This window comes from Erpetoichthys calabaricus, chromosome 15, assembly GCF_900747795.2.
Source record: "Erpetoichthys calabaricus chromosome 15, fErpCal1.3, whole genome shotgun sequence".
In the NCBI taxonomy this organism is placed as follows: domain Eukaryota; kingdom Metazoa; phylum Chordata; class Cladistia; order Polypteriformes; family Polypteridae; genus Erpetoichthys; species Erpetoichthys calabaricus.
Genome location: NC_041408.2, coordinates 8,573,127 through 8,598,495, shown reverse-complemented (window position 1 = coordinate 8,598,495; position 25,369 = coordinate 8,573,127). Strand labels below are relative to the sequence as shown.

At 44.6% G+C, this 25,369-nt stretch overlaps 1 protein-coding gene across 1 annotated transcript in view; it reads left to right on the top strand.

Annotated features, from left to right (window-relative positions):
- ppp1r14c (protein phosphatase 1, regulatory (inhibitor) subunit 14C) overlaps positions 1-12,610 on the top strand; it is a 45,455-nt gene extending 32,845 nt beyond the window's left edge. The window contains exons 2-4 of the mRNA XM_028820816.2: positions 943-1,026; positions 6,895-6,927; positions 11,439-12,610. Of these exons, the coding sequence (XP_028676649.1) occupies positions 943-1,026; positions 6,895-6,927; positions 11,439-11,513 (192 nt within the window). The 3' untranslated portion in view covers positions 11,514-12,610. The remainder of the gene's footprint in view (positions 1-942; positions 1,027-6,894; positions 6,928-11,438) is intronic.
- Positions 12,611-25,369: the final 12,759 nt, after the last annotated feature.

Here is a 25,369-nt window from a genome sequence, read left to right as displayed (position 1 = left end):
GGTGAAGCGTCGCCCCAGTCTGAGATGATGTGCACTCCGAAGCAGGCTTTCTTCATGGACCTCTCTGTATTTGGCTTTATTCATTCATCTCTCATTTCTCACCAGTCTCCCTGTCCCTGCCACTGATAAGCAACTCCATATTATGATGCGCCCACCACCATTCTTCACGGTACAGATGTTATTATGCATTTATTGAGCAGTACCTGGTCTTCACCAGACATTGTTCTTGAAGTTCTTTCCAAAGAGTTCACTTTTATGTCTCATCAGACCAGAGAATCTTTTTTCCTCACATTCTCAAAAGAGTCCTTTTGAATACCTTCATATGTCTTTTCCTCAAGAATGGCTCCTCTTTATCCAATTTACTTTTAAATATTTGATTGATAGAGTGCTGCTGAGATGGTCATCCTTCTGACCGGTTCCTCCATCTCAGAAGAGGACTTCTGAAGCTTAGATAGAGTGACTGTTAGGTTCTCGGTCACCTCCCTGACCAAGACCCTTCTTGCCTGGATACCCCGTTTTGGCCTGGAAAGCCAACTCTGGAAAGACTCCTGGTGGCTCCAAGACTCTTCCGTTTCACAATTATTGAGGCCACAATGTGCTCCTGGGGACACTCAAGGTTTTAGAAATGGTGTGATCTCCTTGCCCTGATCTGTGCCTCACCACAATTTGGTGATGGAGGTCTACAGAGTTCATGGCATGGTTTTCTTTTTGTCCTGACATGCAGTGTGAATTGTGGGACCCTCTATACACAGCGACATGTGTGCCTTACTAAATGATGTCCAGTCCGTTCAGTTTGCTATAGGTGGACTCTAACCAAGTTCTAGAATACGCTGTGGAAGTTTTGTTTTAAGCAAAACCAGACAAGGTACAAAAAAAATAACACCATGGCCTCTGTCTAGCAGAGATACTTGGATTTAACAAAATGTTATGTCTCTGTTTTAGGAGGAAGAAATGCCCGAAGTAGAAATTGACATTGACGACCTTTTGGATGTAAGCAATGATGATGAGCGGGCAACCAAACTGCAGGTAGGAGAAGAACTAATCCACAAATGATAATTGGGGGGGATGCAGAATGATCTGATCCTTTTGGTGAGATCACCAGAGTGGCTGGTTTTGAATCCTGTCTTCAGATTTTGTGTTTTTACTTTGCTTGTAACATTGCTAATGTTCCCGAATCCTGACCCTTGGAGTCTGCACTCTGCCCCCATGTCAGTTTTGGGTTTTCTCTGGTATTCCAGTTTCCTCATCTGTCCCACTGACAGATGTTCAGTTCAGTACTCTATTTCTGAGTGTGTGGCGGACAGCGGGAGCCCTTACCCAGCTGGGATGAAAAGAGTAAGGAAGGATCAGGAGAGAGAATACTTTCAGGACTGTTTCTGCCCCGGGCTGACTGAGGGCAGCCCCCTTGGTTTCCAGCAGGGGCCATTGGTCACAAGAATGGGAGCTCCAACCACCAGGGGGTGCATGGACTTTTACAGGGCCCTATTTCGCAGCACTTCCACCACACTTGGAAGTCAAGAGTCAAGTCAAGAGTATTTATTGTCATGTCATCCATATACAGTAGTACAGCATACAGTGAAACAAAACAACGTTCCTCCAGGACCATGGTGCTACATAAAGCACAAGATAACAAAGAATCCACGACACATAACATAGAAACACATAATATATAACGAGGTGCATGGGAGTCAAATGTGCAAACGTGCAACACTGCAGAACAGAACACATACATCAGATATCAGTCTGGTCCATGAGTGTTTAGGAGTCTGACTGCTTGGGGGAAGAAACTGTGACACATTCTGGTGGTGAGGACCCGAATGCTTTGGTACCTTTTTCCCAATGGCAGGACTGTAAACAATGAATGTGAAGGGTGTGTTGGATTGTTCACAATACTGGTGACTTTGCGGATGCAGCGTGTGGTGTAAATGTCCATGATGGAAGGAAGAGAGACACCGATGATCTTCTCAGCTGTCTTCACTACCTGTTGTAGGGCTTTGCGATCCCAGACTGTGCAATTTCCAAACCAGACAGTGATGCAGTTGCTCAGGAGGTTCTCTATGGTTCCTCTGTAGAATGTTGTTAGAGTAGCTGGTGGAAGATGGGCTTTCCTCAGCCTACATAGGAAGTAGAGCCGCTGTTGGGCTTTCTTGGCTAAAGAGCTGGTGTTGTGGGACCAGGTGAGGTTCTCTGCCAGGTGGACACCCAGGAATTTGGTGCTATTGATGACCTCCACAGTTGAGCCGTCAATGTTCAGTGGCAGATGGTCGCTCTTAGTCTTCCTAAAGTCAACAAGTGCTGCCGGAAGAAGCTTGTTGGGCTCCTGGAAGGGGCCAGTCCCCACCATTCAACAAAAGCCAGTTGAGTCGGGAGGAAGAGGACAAATTCTGAGGAGGAGGAGGAGTGGAGGCAGAAGGACTGGCAGCAGAGTAGGGACTGGACTCTGTTGTGTTTTAGTGATTTGTGCACTGAACTGTAGAGATGAACAGTGAGCTGGGTGCTAAACCTGTCTCCTGCCTGTCTGTGTCGGGGTTAGGGCGGCTGTACGCACCCTGGGCCTTCACAGTGTGTACGCTGCATGTCCCATCTTGGGTTGGTTTCTGGTATAACGAGACTCACGCGTGTTACTCCCTCTCTGAACCAAGAGAGTTATCTCTTCAAACCTGAGCTGGCATCTCATGTCAGCTGCTTCTGCTCACAGTCTTATTCTTTCATTCTTCAGCCACAGCTTGTGGCCATAGGAGCCACTGGAGGGTCCTATAGATCTAGTGTCTTGGGAGAGACAGTGTCCTATAAAAGCTGCCTTCCCCCGTCCTTCCATCACCGGGGCATCCCGGCAGGGTTGAGCTGCTGGCCATCTCTTGCACTGTAAATGTCGATAAAACTCAGTTACGTTTACAGGTAGACCCTCTTTGCTAGGAGGACTATTAGACTCATTGACTTAACATCGAATCTCTACGTGTGCGTGAGTAGTCGTAAAGTAAGAAACGTCTAGAATGGCATCGACATTGAGAGTGAAGCGAGTAATACGCGAGTATTTATTTTTCCTGTATTATTGCTGAATTGGACTCTGACTTATCGAATTTCGATTTTGATGCAAAGTGGTCTGGAGATTGAAAACAAAAGTCAAGCAACTGCATAAGCTGATTGTCCCACAGCAGATCGGTTCCCCGCTGATCGTAGTGCTGAACACATTCATGTAGTGGGAGTGCCTACAGTACCCATCCACCAGGGAGGACTACACAGACATACAGTAGATCTGTGGGAGGCAATCTGACACGAGACTTCATCAAACGACACGGTGTGCTAGAGGACACTACGGATTAGCAGCCACTCCACTACTTCAAGGTGTATTTTTCCAGAAAGTGCCTTTCGGCTAATAAGTGATGAGACAAGGGTGTGCGATACGTATGTGAATTTACATACTGCAGAGGCTCATGGAACATTGGTATTGTGTGAGGAAGTCGGGAGTGGCAGAGAAGTACATCAGAGTTATACAGGATATGTACGAGGGAAGTGTGACAGTGGTGAGGTCTGTGGTAGGAGTGACGGAGGTGGGATTACATCAGGAGTCGGCTCCGAGTCCTTTATTTGCAATGATGTTGGACAGGTTGACAGACGAGATTAGACAGGAGTCATTGTGGACTGTGATGTTTGCTGATGACATTGTGATCTGTAGTGAGAGTAGGGAGCAGGTTGAGGAGACCTTGGAGAGGTGGAGATATGAGGAGGAGAGGAATGAAGGTCAGTAGGAACAAGACAGAATGCATGTGTGTGAATGAGAGGGAGGTCAATGAAATGGTGAGGATGCAGCGAGGAGAGTTGGCGAAGGTGGAGGAGTTTAAATACTTGGGATCAATAGTACAGAGTAATGGGGATTGTGGACGAGAAGGTGAAAAAGAGAGTGCAGGCAGGGTGGAGTGGGTGGATAAGAGTGTCAGGAGTAATCTGTGACAGACAGGTATCAACAAGAGTGACAGGGAAGGTCTACAGGACGGTAGTGAGACCAGCTATGTTATATGGGGTGGAGACGGTGGCACAGGAGACAGAGCTGGAGGTGGCAGAGTTAAAGATGTTAAGATTTGCACTGGGTGTGACGAGGATGGACAGGATTAGACATGAGGACATTAGAGGGTCTGCTCAGTTGGGACGGTTGGGAGACAAAGTCAGAGAGGCGAGATTGCATTGGTTTGGACATGTGCAGAGGAGAGATGAGGGGTATATTGAGAGAAGGATGCTAAGGATAGACCTGTCAGGGAAGAGGAAGGCCTAAGAGAAGGTTTATGGATGTGATAAGAGATGACATGCAGGTGATGGGTGTGACAGGACGGAAAGATATGGAAGAAGATGATCTGCTGTGGCAACCCCTAAAGGGAGCAGCCGAAAGAAGAAGAGGCTCATGGAACATAAAACAGAGTGACGTTTGTCAAAAAATAAGTATTTGTTGATTTATATGTGAAACCATTACTTTGTGTGCTTTTTAGAAAACCGAGTTTTAAAGAAAAATATTAGGCCCTGGGACAAAAGGAAAAAAAATAATTAGCCCTAAAAGAGTTAAGAAGTATCATGATGAGATATGGGAAACTGCTTAGCTATTAGCTACACAAACAAGCTCGATTGGCTGAATGGTTTCCTCTCATTTTGTCTAATTTCTTCAGTTCTAGTGGTCACAGAATGTTGTGACTTGGGTCACTGGAGATGTCACACGTCTTTACCAGCTGTCCCTGGTGTGCACCGTAGCTATCCCCGAGTCGCTGAGATAATGTAAAGAAAGGCGTGTCTTGGGACAGCGGCCTAACCTGCTTGTCCATTCGTGGGCCATGGGAAGTCACACAAACTACACACAAAGTATTAGCCGAGTCTGGATGAGGCAACAGTCCATCGCTGGGCCCTCTAACTCGCCCACCAGTACTCGCTCATGCTGCGCCAATAAAAGGTATTCACCCACTTGGACGCTTTCCCATTTTCACCTTCATTGAGTCACAGTGGACTTAATTTGACTGGTGTGACGCTGATCCGCAGAAAAAGTCTTTCATATCAAAGTGTAAACGGGTCTCTGCAAAGTAGTTTAAGTTAATTACAAATATGAAACGGCTCACAGAAGTATCCACCCCCTTCAAGATGGCAGCCATGACCGCTTGAGCCTTGGAGGTCTCGCTCTGTCAACTCTGTCTGTTTTCCTCCATTCTTCGTCTCTTTTGCTAATCTGCTCCAGCTCTGTCGGGTATCATGGAGATCGTGACTGAGCAGCCTCTGTCATATCCAGCCTCAAGTTCTCCATTGGATCGAGATCTGGACTCGGATTCGGAGAATCCAGAACATTCACGTCGTTGTTTTAAAGTCATTTCTGTGTAATTTTGGCTTTATGCTCGGTTGTGTTGTCCTGCTGGGAAACAAATCTTCTCCCAAGCTGCAGGTTTCTTGCAGATTCCATCCTTTTTTTCCTCAAGGATATTTCCCCCTATTTTGCTGTATTCATTTTCCCCTCACAAGACCTCCAGAGCCTGCTGCAGAGAAGCATCCCCACAGCCTGATGAAAGCCCACCACTTGGCTTCATGGTGAGGATAGTGTGTTTTTAATAATGTGCAGTGTAACATGGCATTTAGTCTGATGGCCAAAAGGCTCAATTTTTGACCTTGCGAAACCCCAGAACCTTCTTCCAGCCAACTTCAGAGTCTACCAGGTGCCTGTCGACATGATGTCCTGTGTGTTCTTTCTCGTGACTGGTGAAGAACCTGGGTGGCACTTATTGTCTCATCAACCCCATTCGACTTTGGAGTCCTCAGAGGTTTCTTGGTGGTCTCCTTCACTCATCATATTCTTGAAGATGGACGACCTTCTCTAGCAGGCTTTCAGCAGTGCTACACTCTTTCCATTTCTTTATGTCCGATTTTTAACTGGATATTCAGTGACTTGGATATTTTCCTCTCTCCATCCCTTGACTCTCTTGTGCTTTTTCATGGAGCTGCTTGGAGTGTTCCTTTGTCTTTGTTGTGTAGACCAGGCCACCGTACTGACACACCACGAGCTGGCCCTTCCACATTCAGGTGCATCTTGACTGCTGTGAACTGAGACCCCAGACAGGTGACCTCCATTGAACTATTAATGTGGCTTCACCGCTGAGGATTCAGATGTATCCCATTAAAGGGGGTGGATATACATGGGATGAATTTGTTTTGTGCCTTATGTTGTAAATTAATTCTGACCACTTTATGGAGAGGTTGGCACAGTAGTGCCATGACAGTGCTGCTACCTTACAGTATGGAGACTACAGTTCATGCCCTGTGTCCTCCATGTGTGGAGTTTACATATTCTCTCCATGTCTGGGTTTCATCCGACTGTCCAAAGACACGCAGGTTAGGTGAACTGGTGACGATGAATTGACTCTGACGTGTGTGTATTTGTGCTGCGATGGACTGGCACCCTGCCCAGGGTTTCTTCCAGCCTTACACCCTTGGCTACCTGGGACAGATAACAGCCCCACTGTGGCCCTGGTTTGCATTAGGCAGGTTAGAAAATGACATGATGTGACACTTTGCAGAGATGTCTTTTCACTTTTACTGTTGATCAGTGTCAAAGAAGCCAAAGGAATTCCACTGGGATTTAATGTTGTATACAAATATAATAAGAAGAAAATTTCCAAAGCGGGTGAATCGTTTCTTCTAGGAGCTGCATGTGGCCAATGTGCCCTGCTGACCTGCACAACTTTGGAACATGGGTGGGAAGAAAACGTGAAAAGCCACACCAACATGTGAATTCCACAATGATAGCATCCAGACTGGGATTTAAACACGTTGACCCGGGAGCTGTGTGGGTTGCTTATACAGAAATGGGAATTGGGTGAAGTTTTACTGAATTGTGCTTTTTAATGTCAACTCTCTTTTGTTTCTGTTTAGGAGTCGTTGGTAGACTGTTACAAACCTACAGAAGTAAGTACTTTTGCTTGTTAGCATGCTGATTGACTGTGCTGATTTGGCTAAGAATTCCTTTTGCAGTTTGGCTTTCTTATTTAATAATTGGTGGACAGAAAGGGGTCTCGTATCACTTTATTTTATTTATTTATTTGCTAATTATATATTGTGCCCACCAGGGGGTGCTTCAGAGCCATAAACACTAGACACAGCTCAACCAAATACACATTTAGGTACAGTAAAATGTAATTTAATGTACAAAGACTTCTTTATTGGGTTCAATCAGTTCAGCTTGATAATAACACACAATTGGCCACATTTCTCTCCTTTCTCCACCAGTGTCATCCCCTTCCTCCCGACTCTGACTCCCTGATGCAGAGGACGCAGCTTCATTAATGCCACACCCGGGAGTACTTCTAGTGCCACAGCACTACATGCTGGAAGCATTTCTGAGGATGGTGGGAGCCCCCCAGAATAGAGGTAGTGTTACCTTGGTGGCATCCAAGTACCCCAACAGGACTGCCTATCAGGACTACAGCTCCCAGTATGCCCTGTGAGTGTACAGATGGGAGTCCCACCAGAGGGATGCTGTCACCCTGTGTATAGGGGTAATATATATGGCCCTGGGAAGCAGTCTCCCTAAGCTCTTCCATTGTGGCATCTCAGCTGGGAAAGGTCCCGACAACCAACCTGGCCAGGATGCGTGTCCTTCCACATGTTTCCATTGTGGAATCCTGGCCAGGCAAGGAATTGTCATCCACCGCGGTTGGCATTCCAGTCCCTACTTTATGGTATTCACAATGCGCGCACACACACATCCACTCTTATATATAGTGTGGGTGTATAAAAACATATATACAGTGCCTATATAAGTGTGTGTATGTATGCATGTATATATCTATATATTTGTGTGTGTGTATACTGTATAATATGTACATAATATGTGCGTACAGACAGGGTGGTCCAGATCTAATTATGTAACTGTTTGACTGACAACCGTCTCCCCGCCATTTTGGAATGCAGGGCAGGTGCTGCCATCTATCGGCAACAAAAAGAATTTTAAGTGAAATCTCTATGTGCAGGGCAGGTGCTGTGAATTCTCTTATTAAGTTTATTACATAATTATTGCATAATGAAACTTGCATAATTAGATCTGGACCACCCTATATAACAATATTAAGCCTTGTATTACTGATGTGATTCCACAACAATACATTTGGCATAGTAGGCAGGATTTTCACTGTGCCTGGGAGCAGTGTGATGCATTGCAGTGCTGTGCAGGGCAGTGGGGGTTGACATGACAGCTCCACGGAAGTCACCAGGAAGTACTCTGCTCTTAGTGTGCCGTAGCAGTCGCTGCTCGGCCGGGGCCAGGAGTTCTCCTGTTTGCTCATGCTGTAAGGAGACCACTTCTGAACCAGACATTGTGCGTTTGCGGCAGACCCCTGCTAGTTCACCACACTACAGATCTGCTAACTGAGATGCTTTATAGTAGGAGTCCATAGCAGTGCAGGCCAGGAGATGGACTGATGCCCTCTAGAGTGGGGTCCTGCTTTATGCCTGCAAGTGTCACTCCTGTAAAGTTTTTAACGTCAAAGCTGCATAAGTATTTGATTGCAACGGTATAAACGTTATTATATAACTACATAGATAACTGAAAATTTGTTTTATTTTCTATAAGCTTGCATGCTAATGGTGCCTTCCTGGTATTCCGCTTAAATTCTGATGTAACGACAAAATGTTCTCAGTCGGTTAAATAGGAACCTGAACCGTTAATTTTGATCGTTTGCTTGCACATAGGAAGCCACCACAGGAACACTACCGCTACTTTGGTGGGCTTCCATCTTGCTAGGAAATGCTTCCAATGTGCAGTGCTGTGGCACCGGACAAACTCCCGGGTCTGGCATAAAAGAAACCGCGTCTTCTACATCAGGGCGGCACAGAGTTCTCTGACTGTACATATTGATGTGTGTACTGATGTGTGTCATGACAGCATAGCAACTTAAAGAAATACTCCATCCAAAAATAATTAATAATTTTTCTGTTACTTACCTTATGTAGTTTGTAGATATGGGGATCCTGTGGTGCAACAGAATCATGTAATTTAAATAGTCAATTTCTGGTATTTATTTATTTACTTTTTTTAAGTCAATGTGCACTACTTTGTAATTATCTGTGGTCTACGTTGGTGACTTTAGACACACACACACTGTACAAGCACCTGCTGAAGGCAACACCGGGTTACCATCACCGCACATTAACCAGTTTGGGTACGAAATGCAGTCATATTTGCTGGAGGATCACCTACCAATCAAAGATATTTATACCAAAGAGTATTCCCCCCCCCACCCCCACATTAAAGAATTATTCATGCATGAGCCAAGCAGTCTTATTGGACAGGCATTGTGTCCACCACAACACAACTACAGGTGTGGAGCCTTCGTGTCTCCTGACCGGCAACTGACATTGTAATTTGGGGACAGAATTCCTCTGTCAAGTAACAAGAGTAGGATCAGCGCCGGCATTCATCATGAAGAAGGAGCTTGGCGTAGTCGGCCTGAATCACAAGTGCCAAGTTTAATTACTGTGGGTGACTTGGGCATGGGCATGCCTAACCAAGTTGTATTGAAGAAGCACCAAAGGAGCTCCATATGGGTCGAATTTCAACTTTAGGTGACTTGCTGTGCTTTGATAGATTTGGATAAATACTCTGTCTGTGTGTGTGTGTGTGTGTGTGTGTGTGTGTGTGTGTGATTTTAATTAATTATTTTTTTTTTTTGAAAATTTCCAAGACACATACTACATTTTTTCCCCACAAGTACTACCCTGCATAGTGCTAGCACCAGTAACTTATGTTCCCTGACCTTTTATACCACTGCTATTTAGTTCATTGATTTTTTTTAGACGTGGCCTCCATATTTTAGATTGTACCACATCTGTATCCCCCCCCCCCCCCCCCCTCATGGGACACCCTGAGCAAAGAGATCTGCTGACTGGCATACGCCTCAGATGTCCGAATAACTGAAGCGAGAAAGATCAGCTGCACTAATTCAGTTCAGTGAGCAAACTCTCGCCGGATTGCAAGTTTCTCCGCCACAGCCACAGATGGTGTTGGACGCCGACTGGGCCACATGAATAAAATGATTTAATTTGACTTTCATTCATGCAAGTTTGTTTAGGTGAAGAGGCATCACACAGGATTGTCCATCTATGCATTTTTTTTTTAAATTCTTATTTAAAATTCAGGTGTCACGAGGGAGCATTGAACACAAGTCAAGAACCAACCCTGGAAGAGACCCTACTCCATTGTAGTAGGGGCGGCCATTTTGATTCACTTCACTGGTGTGATTCTTTCCATCAGCCCATTTTAAGTGAATCGATTCTTTTGATTCGTTTGGTCCGACATATATGGGAAATCTTTACCCTCTGATCGCATCATGTATAACTTGAAATATTCATAAAATAAGTTCAGGTTCAAGCACTTTATTGTCATTGTGTAACACAAACAAATCACTTTTTGTGACAGCTCCTAAGGTGCATTTAACTCTTTCAGGGCTGATGTCAACTTTTGTCAAAATTCAGGAGTAGAGGACGGTAATCAGCTGTTAACTGCAACAAACCTCGCTCTGACGTGTTAGTTCGACTCTCTTTGCCAGAAGGAAAGTTACAGAGCTTTGTTGATTTAACCTCGATTCCCTACGCGTGCAGGAGTAACGAAGAGCAAACAACCTCTAAAATGGCACCAACATCTGGCGGAAGACCAAAGCGAATGTACAAATCGAAATACTCAATGGACGTTTTACGTAATTTCGTTGAATAGAACTCTGACTCATTGGACTCTGTGATCTGGAGATGGATATCAAAAACGAAAGTGAGGTACCAGCATCATCTGATCGGTCCCTAGCTGATCATGGTGGTAAACACTTTTGTGTAGGTGATGCACCTACAGCAACGTTTGCCTGGGAGGACCACCACTTATGATGACAAGAGGTACAAACCATACAGCATCACAATGCAAACGCCACTGCCACCCACCTGCTGTGCGAAGACAGCCAGACAGCTTGCCCTCTGTGCATTCCTGCCGACCATGGAGGTGCCCCCAACGCAGCCACTGCCGCCAAAGATGACGAACATGTGCCGACATCAGCCGCAGCACATAGCAACAGACATTTTATGTTGGCTTAAGTGTGAAACCATTGCTTTGTGTGCTTTTCAGAAAACTGAGTTTTTTTTGGAAAAAATATTCAGCCCTCAAAGAGTTAAAGAATATTTAGTTCTGAGGCTTGATAATGTGTCAGATTTCTAATGAGTGGGCGGGGTCTAAAGATGGGCGTCGGCTTACGGGCCTCCGAGTGTCTCAGATCCCTGAATGAGCCTGAGGCTTCAGAGTGTCTCGTTTGCAGCTGGAGTCTATTGAATGGCGTCGACCGCCAGCAACCCTCTATTATAATAAGCGGTTATGGACAATGAATGAATGAGTGAATGAATTTTATTGCTGATTTCAACTTTTTGTTTTTTCCTTCTTCTAGGAATTTGTTAAAGAACTCTTGTCAAGGATAAGAGGAATGAGAAAACTCAGTGCCCCTCAAAAGAAACCTTTATAATGTCATCGCCTCTCCCCTAATGGAAATCCTGTCATTGGATTGGGGGACAAAAATAACAAAAGACGATTCAATAAACCCTCAACAAATTTTTTTTGTAACCGTTTTCAGAAGAACTATTTCTATACAGAAAACGTCTGAAGCTTGTCTTCTTTTTAGCTTTTAATAATTTTGTCACCATTTAAGCCGCCTCATCCAACTAACCGTGATCAATGATTTAATTTTATTTATTTATTTTTTTGGACGCTCTGAACCCAGCGCGCCAGACTGTGACTGCGGACTGGAGATTTCGTGTGTCTCATTGTTCCTATTGCTCTCGTTACCCATCTCGAAGTTTGTAGAGTTGTTTGCTTTTAACGTTTCCTATTTTTTAAAAATTTTTTCTTTTTTGTAAATGTCTGCCGATTCAGTGATCAAACTTCATTACACAAACAAATATTGAAGATCTTTTTATTTTGTTATCGTCCACGTTCATCTGGCTGAGTTAACTTTAATAGCGACCGCACAAGCTTACCAGTTCTACGTCTGGAGACAGACACGTTACCTTTTTTTTTCCCCAAGGGTCTTTCTGGCTTGATTTGTTTTTTTTAAATTTAAAAAGAAATGGCGACGATGAGCACAAAAACGTGCCAAGCAGCTTGGCGTACAATCGAGAAGCTACGCTCCGCCGCTTTTGGTTTCTTGATTTTTATTATTATGTTCTCGTCCCCATCAAAGCCTTACTAGAGAATGAAGATGACTGGTCAACACAGGAGGAGAATATGGAGCCCTGCAGTCCACCAGGAATTATGGGATTTCTATTTCATGGTTCATCATCGTTCAAAGAGTAATTTCTTAGCTGCCCCTGGAGTTCTGAAACACCGTTATGCTGGTTAAGCTTTGGAGAAAACCCCACAGGAGTCCCATGTTCGCCTTTTCAGTAGGAACCCGATTTACGTGAAATTTGCATGTTATGACCCTACTTTTTATAGGTAAATCGATCAACTCTCTAAAAGAAATGTTTCCAAATGTTTTGTTGCGTCTAAAGACCAGTTTTTTGTATTGTATGGATTTTTTTTAACGTACTGTATTTTGCTGAAAATAAAGAGTTGGAGAACTTCTTTCTGTTTGATTGTTTGAACACCATCGAGCGTGCTGCGTGATCTTAACGTTTTCTTCTTTTGGATGAGAAGAACGTTTCAGCACACTTAAAGGAATTCTCCACCCAAACGTGATATATTTTTATTTATGTTACTTTATCCCATCTATATGGCCAAGAAAATAAAAATGTAATCTTGTGGTTTTTGTGGAGAAAAGACGTGAAGTTTCTGATATCACGGAAGCCGCTGGTGGCCAACGGTGGACAACAAGACTAAAGATGTCTGTGAAAGTAAGTGTGTTAGGAGATGTGATCAAGTTTAAGGAAATTTTCGTAGAAGTAGTTGGACAATCAGTGATTGTGCACCCAAATCGGAAAACGCCCAAAACTACTACTTCTTCTTTCGGGTCCTCCCGTTAGGGGTTGCCACAACGGATTATATTCTTCCATATCTTTTTGTCCTCCCCATCTTGCTCTGTCACACCCATCACCTGCATGTCCTCTCTCACCACATCCATAATCCTCCTCTTAGGCCTTCCTCTTCTCCTCTTCCCTGGCAGCTCTATCCTTAGCACCCTTCTCTCATTATACCCAGCATCTCTCCTCTGCACATGTCCAAACCAACGCCATCTCACCTCTCTGACTTTGTCTCCAAACCGTCCAACTTGAGCTGACCCTCTAATGTCCTCATTTCTAATCCTGTCCATCCTCGTCACACTCAATGCAAATCTTACCATCTTTAACTCTGTCACCTCCAGCTCTGTCTCCTGTGCCTCCATCTCCAACCCACATAACATAGCTGGTCTCACTACCGTCCTGTAGACCTTCCCTTTCACTCTTACTGATACCCGTCTGTCACCAATCACTCCTGACACTCTTCTCCACCCAAAACAGCAACCAGAAATCAAAGTCAAAAATGAAACCAATGCTCTTTATCCCTAAATACTCGCATGTGGTTGATTCTTGTTTGAGAGGGTCTTTCCTTCAAAGCGGTGGATCTTCAACTTTCTTAAACCTAATTTTAAATCGAGATTCCCCACCTACTCTTTGAATGACCAGTAATCATCCGTGGGAGTCGGGTGGGTTCGGGTGGGTTCCCCCCTGGGTTCCCCCCCCTTTCCCTTCCTGGGGAGTCACAAACACAGGTCATAGCTGGGGGGTCTGTAATGCCATCTGCTTGAACTGACCACAATGACCTATTCCCTGATGCTCCACAAACCAAACATGACCATTGGGTACCACTGTAAATCCCGACTCGGCATGACCCAAATTCAGACAACATGTGACCCAAAATGGGTCAAGACCCTTAGATTAAAGGAATACCCCCACCCAACAATAATGATATTTATGTAGTTTATAGTGATGGCTGACAACACTTTCTTTAATCTCATGTTTTCACAGAGAATACTGATAACAAAGTTTATGATCCAATGGCTCCCAAACGATGACCAACACTGTACAGTGACAAACAAAATTAAAGACGTCCATGAAAGAACCTCGCGTTACTCGTGTCGCATAATCCATATGTCAAGTCATTTGATTTGATATACTTTATTAATCCAGTCGTCTGCTAACAATATGCAAACTACATGTATTGGTTAATAAAATATTGTTAAATATCCCCAGAAAGTGAAAGTAATATAACACTTTTCTCACTACCAAAAGTGCTTTCATAGTGAGTGGGGAGCCACTTCGACCACCACTAATGTGTAGCATCCATCTGGATGATGTGACGGCGGCCATTTTGGTGCCAGTATGCTCACCACACATTATCTATTAGGTGGTAAAGTGGTGAGAGAGAGAGACACAATCAGAGAAAAGGGATGATTAGGGGGCCAAAATGACAAGGCCATGGTGGGCACTGGGATACACCCTACGCTTTATGAAGGATGTCCAGGGATCTTCAATGACCACAGAGAGTCAGGACCTCAGTTTGATGTCTCATCTGAAAGACCGCACCATTCTTACAGAACACTCCACTGGGGCATTGGGGTCCACATTACAGATTACAGGGTACGTGTCCCCGGCTGTCCTCACCAACACTTCTTCGGGGCAGCAACCCAAGCTGTTCCTAGATGGTCTCCTATCCAAGTACTGGCTGGGGGCTCCAACAAGCTTAGCTTCAGGTGGATGATCTCTTCTGAAGAGAATATGGTATGGCTGCTGGTAGTCTCCATAATAAAATTAAGCCTGGATGAATTTTTCTTAATACCAGAAGGTTAAAGGAACGGAATAATTAACTCTGCCGAACGTTCTCTAGCGTGTTAATTGAAAGTCGAGTTTCCAGAGGCGAAACTCCTTGCGATGGCGCCTCTATTGAAAAGCAGAGGTGGTAAGACTTGTGGCTCACAGGTCACCCAGACGAATCGCGCTCATCATCGCTCCATTTTAAAAGTATTTATGAAAAGGTGAGGATCTGGGAGATGTGCGTTTCCGCATGCAAATCACACGTGGGCTTTTAAATGTGCTGCGTACTGAAAGCCGCGAGCGATGTGTAAATGAACTTCATTAGTAGTCATCGTTTTGACCCCCCGGAATGTCGCAAGAATATCTCGGTGAATTAATTCATTTTAGTTATGCGTGTCTGAAGGAAACTAAAGGGAAGTGCTTCACGGCATGCATTTCAATTCTGTGACCCATATATATATATTCTTCTGCTATACAGTTATAAGGCTTGTGGCATCAGCGTCTGTAAACCATCCGCCATCTAGTTAGGCAGCGACTGTGAGCAGAATGCTTAATGATGGATTTGAAATCGGTTGCTAAACGGGAATTTACTTTAATTTGCTCAACTTATTGTTATTCTGAGCATTTCCCATTTAATAGTCAGAGCATTGCATTGCTTTACAGGCTGAGGAGAAAGTTTGACCAACAACAGTCCATCGTAAACTTTGTGCCACATTTTTACAGTGGGATAGAGAGGTGCAGTGCATGAGCCACTTGTTACGCCGAAAAATAAGAATTTTCTGGTCCGTTAATGCAAATCGGCGTCTAACTCCGTGGTAGGGAAAGGTTGGCGGGTCAGTTAGATCGTCCCTCATCTTGTTCTGGATACTTCATATAACATCCATCCATCCATTATCCAACCCGCGGAATCCGAACACAGGGTCACGGGGGTCTGCTGGTGCCAATCCCAGCCAACACAGGGCACAAGGCTGGAACCAATCCCGGGCAGGGTGCCAACCCACCGCAGGACACACTTCATATAACACTGAATCCAAAAAAGGTTGAGACACTATGGAAAACGCAGATAAGAACAACAATAATAATAATCATTCTTTACATTTAAATAGCTCTTGAGTAAGGGGGGGGCACTTCAACCACCACTAATGTGTAGCATCCACCTGAATGATGTGATGGCAGCCCTTTTTGGTATCCGTCAATAAGGGCGCGCACATAAAGGCGACCTTCAAAAGGGTGACGTCAATTGGGCGCAGCGAATAAAGGCAAACGCAACAAAATTACAGAAAATTTATTAGATAAAGGCAATGATTGAACGTATAAAAAGGTGAAAGCAATAATATTAAAACATCCAATTAATTAATGCATGAACTTCTAACGAACTACTTCTAAAGCTCTCTATATTTCGTTGTTTTCAAAATTACAGAAAATTCGATTTAAGGCAATGACTGAATGTATAAAAAGGTGAAAGCAAGTTACACTTGAAGCTGTAGATTATGTGCAATGCCACGTAGATATTCGAGATGCGGTCTATTAGCATAATCAAGGACAATTAATTTAATTCGCTCTGAAGGTCGTCCTTTTGAAGCGCTCCTTTATTTACGCGCTCCTTTATTCGGCGCTCAATTGAGGTCGCCCTTTTGAAGATCGCTTTTATTTATGTGCGCTTTTATTCTCCGCGCCCAATTGAGGTCACCCTTTTGAAGGTCGCCTTTTTGTGCGCGCCCTTATTGAATAGAACCACCATTTTTATGCCAGTATGCTCCGCACACTTTAGCTGTTAGGTGGTGGGGTGATTTGCCAATTAGAGACAGGGGATGAGTAGGGGGCCAGAATTACCAGGCTATGGTAGCCAGGACATTGGGATACACCCTACTCTTTACGAAGGATACCCAGGGATCTTTTATGACCACAATTTTATATCTTATCCAAAGGACGGCGCCATCTTTACAGCACAGTGTCCTCCTGTCACTGCATTGGGATCTACACTCAGACCACAAGGCATGCGCCCCCTGCTGGCCTCACCTTCCAGCAGCAACCCCAGCATTTTCTACATGGTCTCCCATCCAAGTACTGGCTGAGCCAGAACATGCTGAGCGTCAGGTGGATGAGCTCTTCTGAAGTGCAGGTGGTATGGCAGACATTGTATTTTCTTCAGATAATCACCACCATTGCTTTTTGAAGATCTTATCGTGCCCCCAACACATTCCAAAAATGTCGGGACAGGAGTCGTTAGGACTTATAAAGATGTGACAAGTTGAAATATCGAGGCGACAGTCATGTTCAAAGTAAATTCAAGTTATGAAAACGTGTTTTGACTTTGCCATTATGGGTAGTGTAAGCCAGGAAGTGGGCAGAATATGCCAGTGCACCACCCTGAGGAATATTACCCAGCCGGGGAGGCCAGTCTACATGGAAGGACGGGGTTGAAACTGTCAGGGCTGTATCCCCCCTCCCAATGACGCTAACTGTAGTGACATCTGCAAGGCATGCTGGGAACTGCAGTCCCATGGAGAAGCCTTGTTGGGTTTCTGTGGGTGCTGCCAGGAGGCACTGCAAGGAATGTATTATCCCAGTGTTTCCTATAGGGTACTTTCTGCTGCAAGGGCATTGCCCTCAGATAAAAGGAGCCTCTCTACCTCATCCAGGGAAGTTGGAGTTGGGTGGAAGACGGACAAAGCTCAACTGGAGGAGTTGAAGGAGACAGACAGATAGACAGATAGATGTGAAAAGAACTATATAAAAGATAGATTTTAATTTAGTGTAGTAGGCAGGATAAGATAGATTGATCTTAATTTAGTTTAGTAGGCAGGATTTGATCGATTAGATGGATAGATGTGAAAGGCGCTATATAATTGATTTTAATTTAGTGTAGTAGGCAGGATAAGATACATTGATTTTTATTTATTTTAGTTTGCAGGATTAGATCGATAGATGGATAGATGTGATCCCAGGTCCTCCCTGCATGGAGTCTGCATGTTCTCTCCATGTCTGCGTGGGTTTCCTCCCACAGTCCAAAGACATGCAGGTTAGGTGCATTGGCGATTCTAAATTGTCCCTAGTGTGTGCTTAGTGTGTTTGGTGTATGGGTGTGTGTGTGGCGCCCTGCCCGGGGTTTGTTTCCTGCCTTGCGCCCTGTGTTGGCTGGGATTGACTCCAGCAGACCCCCGTGACCCTGTAGTTAGGATGTAGCGGGTTGGATAATGGAAGGATGGGTAGTAGGCAGGATAAAATAGATAGACATGAAAGGCACTAAATAATAGATAGATAATAATTTAGTGTAGAAGGCAGGATAAGATTGATGTGAAAAGCACTTTTTAATAGATGGATAGATAGATGGAAGTTGGAGTTGGGTGGAAGATGGACAAAACTCACCCGGAGGAGTGGAAAGAGAAGGAAATGAGAAAAGAAGGTAGTTGTGCAGGTATTTATTTATTATTATTATTACGCAGAAGGTACTTTTTTTATAGTAAACCTTTTATTTGAACCTGGGATTTGTGCCATTGTGGTTGTGTCTGGAGTTTGGGATGCTGCAATGCCCCCTACTGGTCACAAGGGTAATTGAGTGTAGATTGATGGGTAAAAATGATAAAGGTATCCATTTAAAATGAAATGTACCCCACAATAAAGTGTGCAGCAAGTGAAGGGGTCTGAAGACTTTCAGAATCTTCCGTTTAAAGGTGTTTCTAAGTGCAAAATCTCAGAGTGGAAGTGCTGCCATCAATGTAACACGCCTCCCATTAGCCGGATCACTTTCCTATGACCGAGCTGTTTCTGTATTGTAATGTACAGATGTGCTCAAAAACGATGCCATCATAATAACTTGCAATCATTTATTTTAATTTGACGGGAAGCATTCCGTTGAAATATGCCTGGCTTACTGCTTGCATGTAAATTTATATTTGGCATTTCAGATTGTTCAGTGGGATGGGGTGGGGGGGCTGACATTATAATAGAATATTTTTTTTTTTTAGTCCCAGTCACGGAGGCGTAGGAAGTCTTTTATTCTGCTCTCTCCTCTACATATCAAAGTAACCCAAAATAAAAATGTCAGCCAATTTAAAAATTAGTCAGAAAGTGCAGTGCATAATTAGTGCAAACATTTACATTTTTAGTAAGCTAATTAAGTACACTGCATATTTTCTTTCCGTCCAGAATTTTTTAAAGAAGCAGGGAGGAAGTTGCTTTTATTGCTATGATTTTCTTCTGGTGAATGGCAGTCAAGCTCGCTGGTGTTGCCATGGGGTCCAAAAAGGCGCTTGATATCGAGCCACCTATGTTTTAGTATGGGCAGGGAGAAAAATAAAAACAACTGAATGTCCTCGTAGTAACCTGAAAAGACAGAAGTGGAGGCCCTGGGCTGGAGCTGTTTGTGGGCAGTTCATGCAGAGCTGCAGCCGCTCAATCCATTAGGGGCCATTTATGAAATTTAAGACACCAGACACCAAGGCAGAATGGTCATTCAACTCTGATGACATTGAGTGGGCAATGTCACCTGCAGGGCACTGTTTATGAAAAATTAAAGGGCGCATGCTCTGTATGCCAAGGGGTGCACACTCCTTAATAAATACAAAGAGGCACTGAAGGGGCACGCACTCCAGAAACTGAGGGGGAGAATGTTCGTCACACTTTGATCATATTGGGTGGGCGCTGTTATCTGCTGGGTGCCATTTATGAAAGTAAAAGGGCATACGCTGCGCACACCAAGGGGCATGTGCTACATAAAGTCTGAGAAATATAAACAAAGGGGTGCAATTTATATTACTGATAGTTCATGTGCTCTGCCACCCCCCCACCACCGACACAGGTTGTGGAAGTCTAATAATAGCAGTTGCCCACTATTAGCAACAAAGAATGATGTCCATCCACTGCACCTAGGTCTCCAAATGGATTTTATGTTTTCTTGTTGCTTTTCTTATATTTAAATCAATATCTTATTGTATTTGTGTTATTTCTATTACTAGCTGTGCTACCTGTCTAAGACGGGTGGAAATCTAAATAATCAATGCAGACCTCAGTGTTAATGTTTATAGTGCATCATGCAATGCATATGTCTCTGTAATATGTCATTTGGTATGGGATTAGTAAAATCAGTGTTAATGTTTGTGATGCGCCATCTGTTGGAATGACACATGCATTACCTTTAATTACTAAAAATGTATGTGATGCGCCATCTTTTGGAATCAAAGAGGCATACCAGCTGGACAGACACACAGATAGACACTTATCCTTTTATTAAGGGGCATGTTTGTAGCTTTAATGTGAGTCTCTTTCTTGTGCTTTAGGAGTGGAGCCCTTTTTGGTAAACTGAATCGTTGAGTAAATAGTAAAGTTCAGCTAGCGGGACTTGGTTTTCTGCTAATTGCACAGCAGATGCATGTTCATGTAGGTTGTTTGGAAATGACATATACATTTCTGTCTATCTATCTTATCTTATCTATCTATCTATTGTGACAGATAGAGGGCGCTATCGTCCTCTCGAACCCTCTGACTTGACTCCAGACACCAGGTAAAAGTCCAAATATAATTTATTTGAACAATATACAGTGCACAAAGCACCCTCCACTCCACAATACTCATAAATCAATCAATACACTAGTCAATACAATCCTCCACTCCCAGACGCGTTGCCACCCTTCCACCCAGCTCAGCTCCACATCTGGGATTTCTCATAGTCCTTTTGTAGTCCTTGACCCGGAAGTGTTTTGCCCTCTCTGTCCATGTGACCTGGAACACTTCCGGGTCAGATAAAAACTCTTCTTCTTCACCCCGGAAGCACGTCATTCTTCCTGTTGCTATGACTACGACGTACTTCCGGGTTATTGGGCACATAATAGTCTTTGGGCCTTCCTGCAATGTCCCCTGGAGGTTCCCATGGTATCCAGCAGGGCTGTGATGAAAAACTCCACTGTCCATGATGCCCTGCTGGAACTCGGGGCATCTTTATGTTGCAGGCAGGGCTCCACCTGGCGGCCTGGGGGTATTGGCCAGGATAAAAGGCCGGCCATGTCCCTATCTATCTATCTATCTATCTATCTATCTATCTATCTATCTATCTATCTATCTATCTATCTATCTATCTATCTATCTATCTATCTATCTATCTATCTATCTATCTATCTATCTATCTATCTATCTATCCTGATAGTAGGACAAGTTTGGTGGACTGAATGGTCTCCCCTCACTTGTCAAATGTCTTACGTTCTTCTGTCTTTCTAGGTTCTGTCTTTTCTGGTTTAATTGATGTGAGCGGGCGACTCAACCCACTGTTCCATCACGGCAAAAACAACACATAGAAGTGAACGATCTGCCTTTTTACTATTTAACTTGTTCTATGATACATTTACACAGCTGTCGCTAACACAATATATCTTTTTCACAAAAACCCAGAAGTAAAATCAATCGCTCGCTAGGCCGTGTAATAACAAAGCCCCATTAATCCTGAAGGGTTTTCGCTTCAGCCCAGCGGTACGCAACTGATGGTGAGGCTGAGCCGAGTGCATTCATTTATCTTTGTTAAGCAGCCGTGAATTTGCCGACTTTGCAATAACGTGGGGGGATTTCTGTTGTTCACGGGGGCTTCTTGCAATCGGCCTAAGCTGTAAATCACGGCTGCTTGACTGATCAGCAACCTGAACCATCCCCGTTTGTTTCTTCTAGTTTATCTATAGGTCAGGTCACAACCTCAGGAGCAGTCCACCCGCTAAAGAGCCAGCAACACTGTGAAAAATGATTTAGTCTTTTTTATTTATTTATTAGTAATTAATTTAGAGCACCTTGCAGAGCTCTGCGGTCACTTTGACATTAAGGAGTCTTTTTGTGTTGATCAGCATCCAGAATGGCAAATTCAATCCAGTGGGCTTCAGTATTGTACAACGGGCAAAGCTTTAAGCGCTGAATACTTTTACAGGCACTGCAGAGCATCACTCCTGTGATGGTCAAAATGGCGACGCTTAAACAAAGAAAAACACCATGTGAGGTCTCCTTTGAGTTTTGTTTTAATTCTTCCATGACTTCATATTTTTTTTAACTTATTATCGGACTGATGCCTTGAGATACAATCGGCTACATTTCTTTACATTTCCCAATTCGAGCACAGACAGATGAAGTGACTTTCTTGCTGCCACGTGGTGTCAGAAGTGGGATTTAAACTCACAACCTCAGGATTTGAAAGCCAAGGTCTTCAGCACTGTACCACGCTGCCTGTCTTTTCTTCTGTAATGAGTCTGATCTAAATTGGAGCAGCACTTTTGTACTCCTAACAAAGGGCTTTATTAACACAAACGACTCCTCCATACATTTCATCAGATATTACCGAGCACACAACACGAATAACTTTCAAATTGCACTACCGTATATTATCAAATCTACTTGCCACCCGAATCTAATCTTCATTCAGTTTTTGTCGATTTGTTGACAGTTGTCGGTTCTGATCTGCACCTTCCCTTCAGCTGCCCCTTGCTAGCTCGTGCCACAAGTGCGCTCCTGTTGATTGCGTGTGCTCTTTGTGTTGTTCACCTGTTCACGTGCTCGACTCCGCCAATCTGCCCTCTCCTCTCTTCTCCACCACATGCTTTCTGACTCTTTTGATTTTTTAATTCCTTTCCTTTCAGCTGAAGGACCAACCCCAAGAGGTGTAAGAACTAATCGCGCAAATATATTGTACATCAACTCAACCGTGAATGTGATCCGCATGTGAGTCAATCCAGTGTCTGCTTCTAGACATGTACATCCTCCTCACGACTTATGAAAATGGCACCGATTACATTTTAACGTTACAAAAAACCCAACGGCCATCATTAACATTCTTGAAACAGAAATTGACCCGAGGTGGGGTTTCCGATTCTGTCATTTTAGTTTGTTGATTGCCCTTGGGTTCATTGTGCTGAGTACCTAAGTAAATGGATACCCTTGAGCGGCCCGCACTCTGACTTCGGGGACCCTTCACCTATCATGTTGCAATGCATCTGGTAGAATTAAAACATTGAACGTCAGGCCAGGATGGGGAGCAGGCACTGGTACGGAGCATTGGCGCACCACCACCACACGTCGAAACAGCTCAGGATCCCCCAGGCAGACACGTGGTCCAGTCCCACCCTTCATCTGTCGCAGCCAGATGTCACGTGGGGCATCCCCTTGGCCTGGTCCTCAACAATAAAGACCCTGTGAGCCGGATCACCCTCGGATAATCATGGCCGTAGTGCCGTAACTGACGCTCCTTCACAATGCAGGTCATGTGCCTCATTTGGGACTCTATGAGCAAATACAAAGTCAAACCAGTGGGACGCAAGGACCCTTTGAAGAGACACAGGAGTCCAGTCCTCATCTCAGGGCACTGGGTAGCGTCCATGTTTCAGAAGCAGAAAGCACCAGCACTTTAAAGTCTTAGACAGATATCAGGAGCGTCACACACCCCTTTCCAGTGACCCCCCCATGCTCTCCTAATCCGTCTACTGACTTCATAAGAACAGTCACCAGACACATGAATGTCACTGTCGAGGTAAGTAAACCTCTCAATGACGAGGTCGACACTCTCTCCACAGACAGACACACTGATGATGGCCGTGTCCAAGATGTTATTAAAGGCCTCCATCTTGTTTTTTATCCAGGACACTCACAAGCCCAGACACTCGGATCCCTCACTCAGTCTTTCGAGACCCCCGATCAGAGCCTCCATTGACTCGGTGAAGATCACAGCATCAAGATCAGTGACTCTCTCTTCACCAACAGAGGCCCCCCAGCTGCTGGACCCCACAACCCTGCCCAACACCCAGTCCATGCAAGCATCGAACAGAGTGGGAGCAGAACAGACCCCTATGATTATAACATCTGAATAAAACTTCTTGTCCCATTTCTCTCTGCAGACAGACACACTGTTGATGGCCGTGTCCAAGAGGTCATTAAATAAAAAAACAGAAATATCCCATCGACGTGGGCGTTCGGACCCTTTACTCAATGCTTTAGCAGCAATTCCAGCTTGGAGTCTTCTTGGCTCTGACCTGACAAGCTTCCCATACCTGGATTTGACGATTGTCTACCATTCTTCTCTGCAGATTCTCGCCAGCTCTGTCAGGTTGGATGGAGGCCATCGGTGGACGGTTATTTTCAGATCTCATAGTTGGACTCAAGTCTGGCTCTGTGCCTTATTCAGGACTTCGTGAGAAACACAAATTCAAACCAGTGGGACCCAAGGATTCTCCGAAGAGACACACATGAAGGAGACCAGTCCTCATCTCAGGGCACTGGATAGCGTTCATGTCTCACAAGCAGGAAGCACCAGCACTCTAAAGTCTTAAATAGATATCGGGAGCGTCACACACCAATTTCCAGCGACCTCATGACCCCTCATGCTCTCCCAATCCGTCTACTGACTTCATAGGAAGAGTCACCATAGTCATGAATGTCACTGCTGAGGTAAGTAAACCTCTCGATGACGAGGTCGACATTCTCTCTGCAGACAGACACACTGCTGATGGCTGTGCCCAAGAGGTCATTAAATAAAAAAACTGAAATATCCCATCGACGTGGGCGTTCGGACCCTTTACTCAGTGCTTTGGCAGCAATTCCAGCTTGAAGTCTTCTTGGCTCTGACCTGACAAGCTTCCCATACCTGGATTTGAAGATTTTCTACCATTCTTCTCTGCAGATTCTTGCCAGCTCTGTCAGGTTGGATGGAGGCCATCGGTGGACGGGAATTTTCAGATCTCATAGTTGGACTGAAGTCTGGCTCTGTGCCTCATTTGGGACCTCGTGAGCAACACAAAGTCAAACCAGCGGGACCCAAGGACTCTCTGAAGAGACACACATGAAGGAGTTCAGTCTTCGTCTCAGGTCACTGGATAGCGTTCATGTCACAGAAACAGGAAGCACCAGGATTCTAAAGACTTGGCCCTTCATCCTTTTGCATAGATATCGAGAGCGCCACACACCCCTTTCCAGCGATATCATGACCCCCCAATGGCCTCCCAATCAGTCTACTGACTTCATAGGAAGAGTCACCAGACACACACGAATGTCACTGCCGAGTTAAGTAAACCTCTCGATGATGAGGTCGTCACTCTCTCCACAGACAGACACACTGCTGACGGCCGTGCCCAAGAGGTCAGTAAAGGCCTGGATGTTGGTTTTTATCAGGACACTCACAAGCCCAGACACTCAGTCTCTTGAGTGCCCCCATCAGGGCCTCCATTGACTCCACGAAGATCACAGCATAGTCAGCAAATAATACCGATCCTTAAATCAAAAGCTGCTCAGGAATTACCATTGACTAAATCAGGATATCTATATCTACGACTCTGAAGAGCGTCACGAAAAGCAGACGCAAGAGTCATAAAAAGGTTTGGGGCAGCCACCTGTATAATAAAATTCCCTAGCTGCAAAAAGGGTACATTATTAGCACTGAGCCGGGCGGCACAGTGGCGCAGTGGTAGCAGTAAGGAGATCTGGGTTCGCTTCCCTGCGTGGAGTTTGCATGTTCTCCCCGTGTCTGCGTGGGTTTCCTCCCGCAGTCCAAAGACATGCAGGTCAGGTGCATTGGCGATCCTAAACTGTCCCTGCTGTGTGTGTGTGTGTGTGTGTGCCCTGCGTTGGGCTGGCGCCC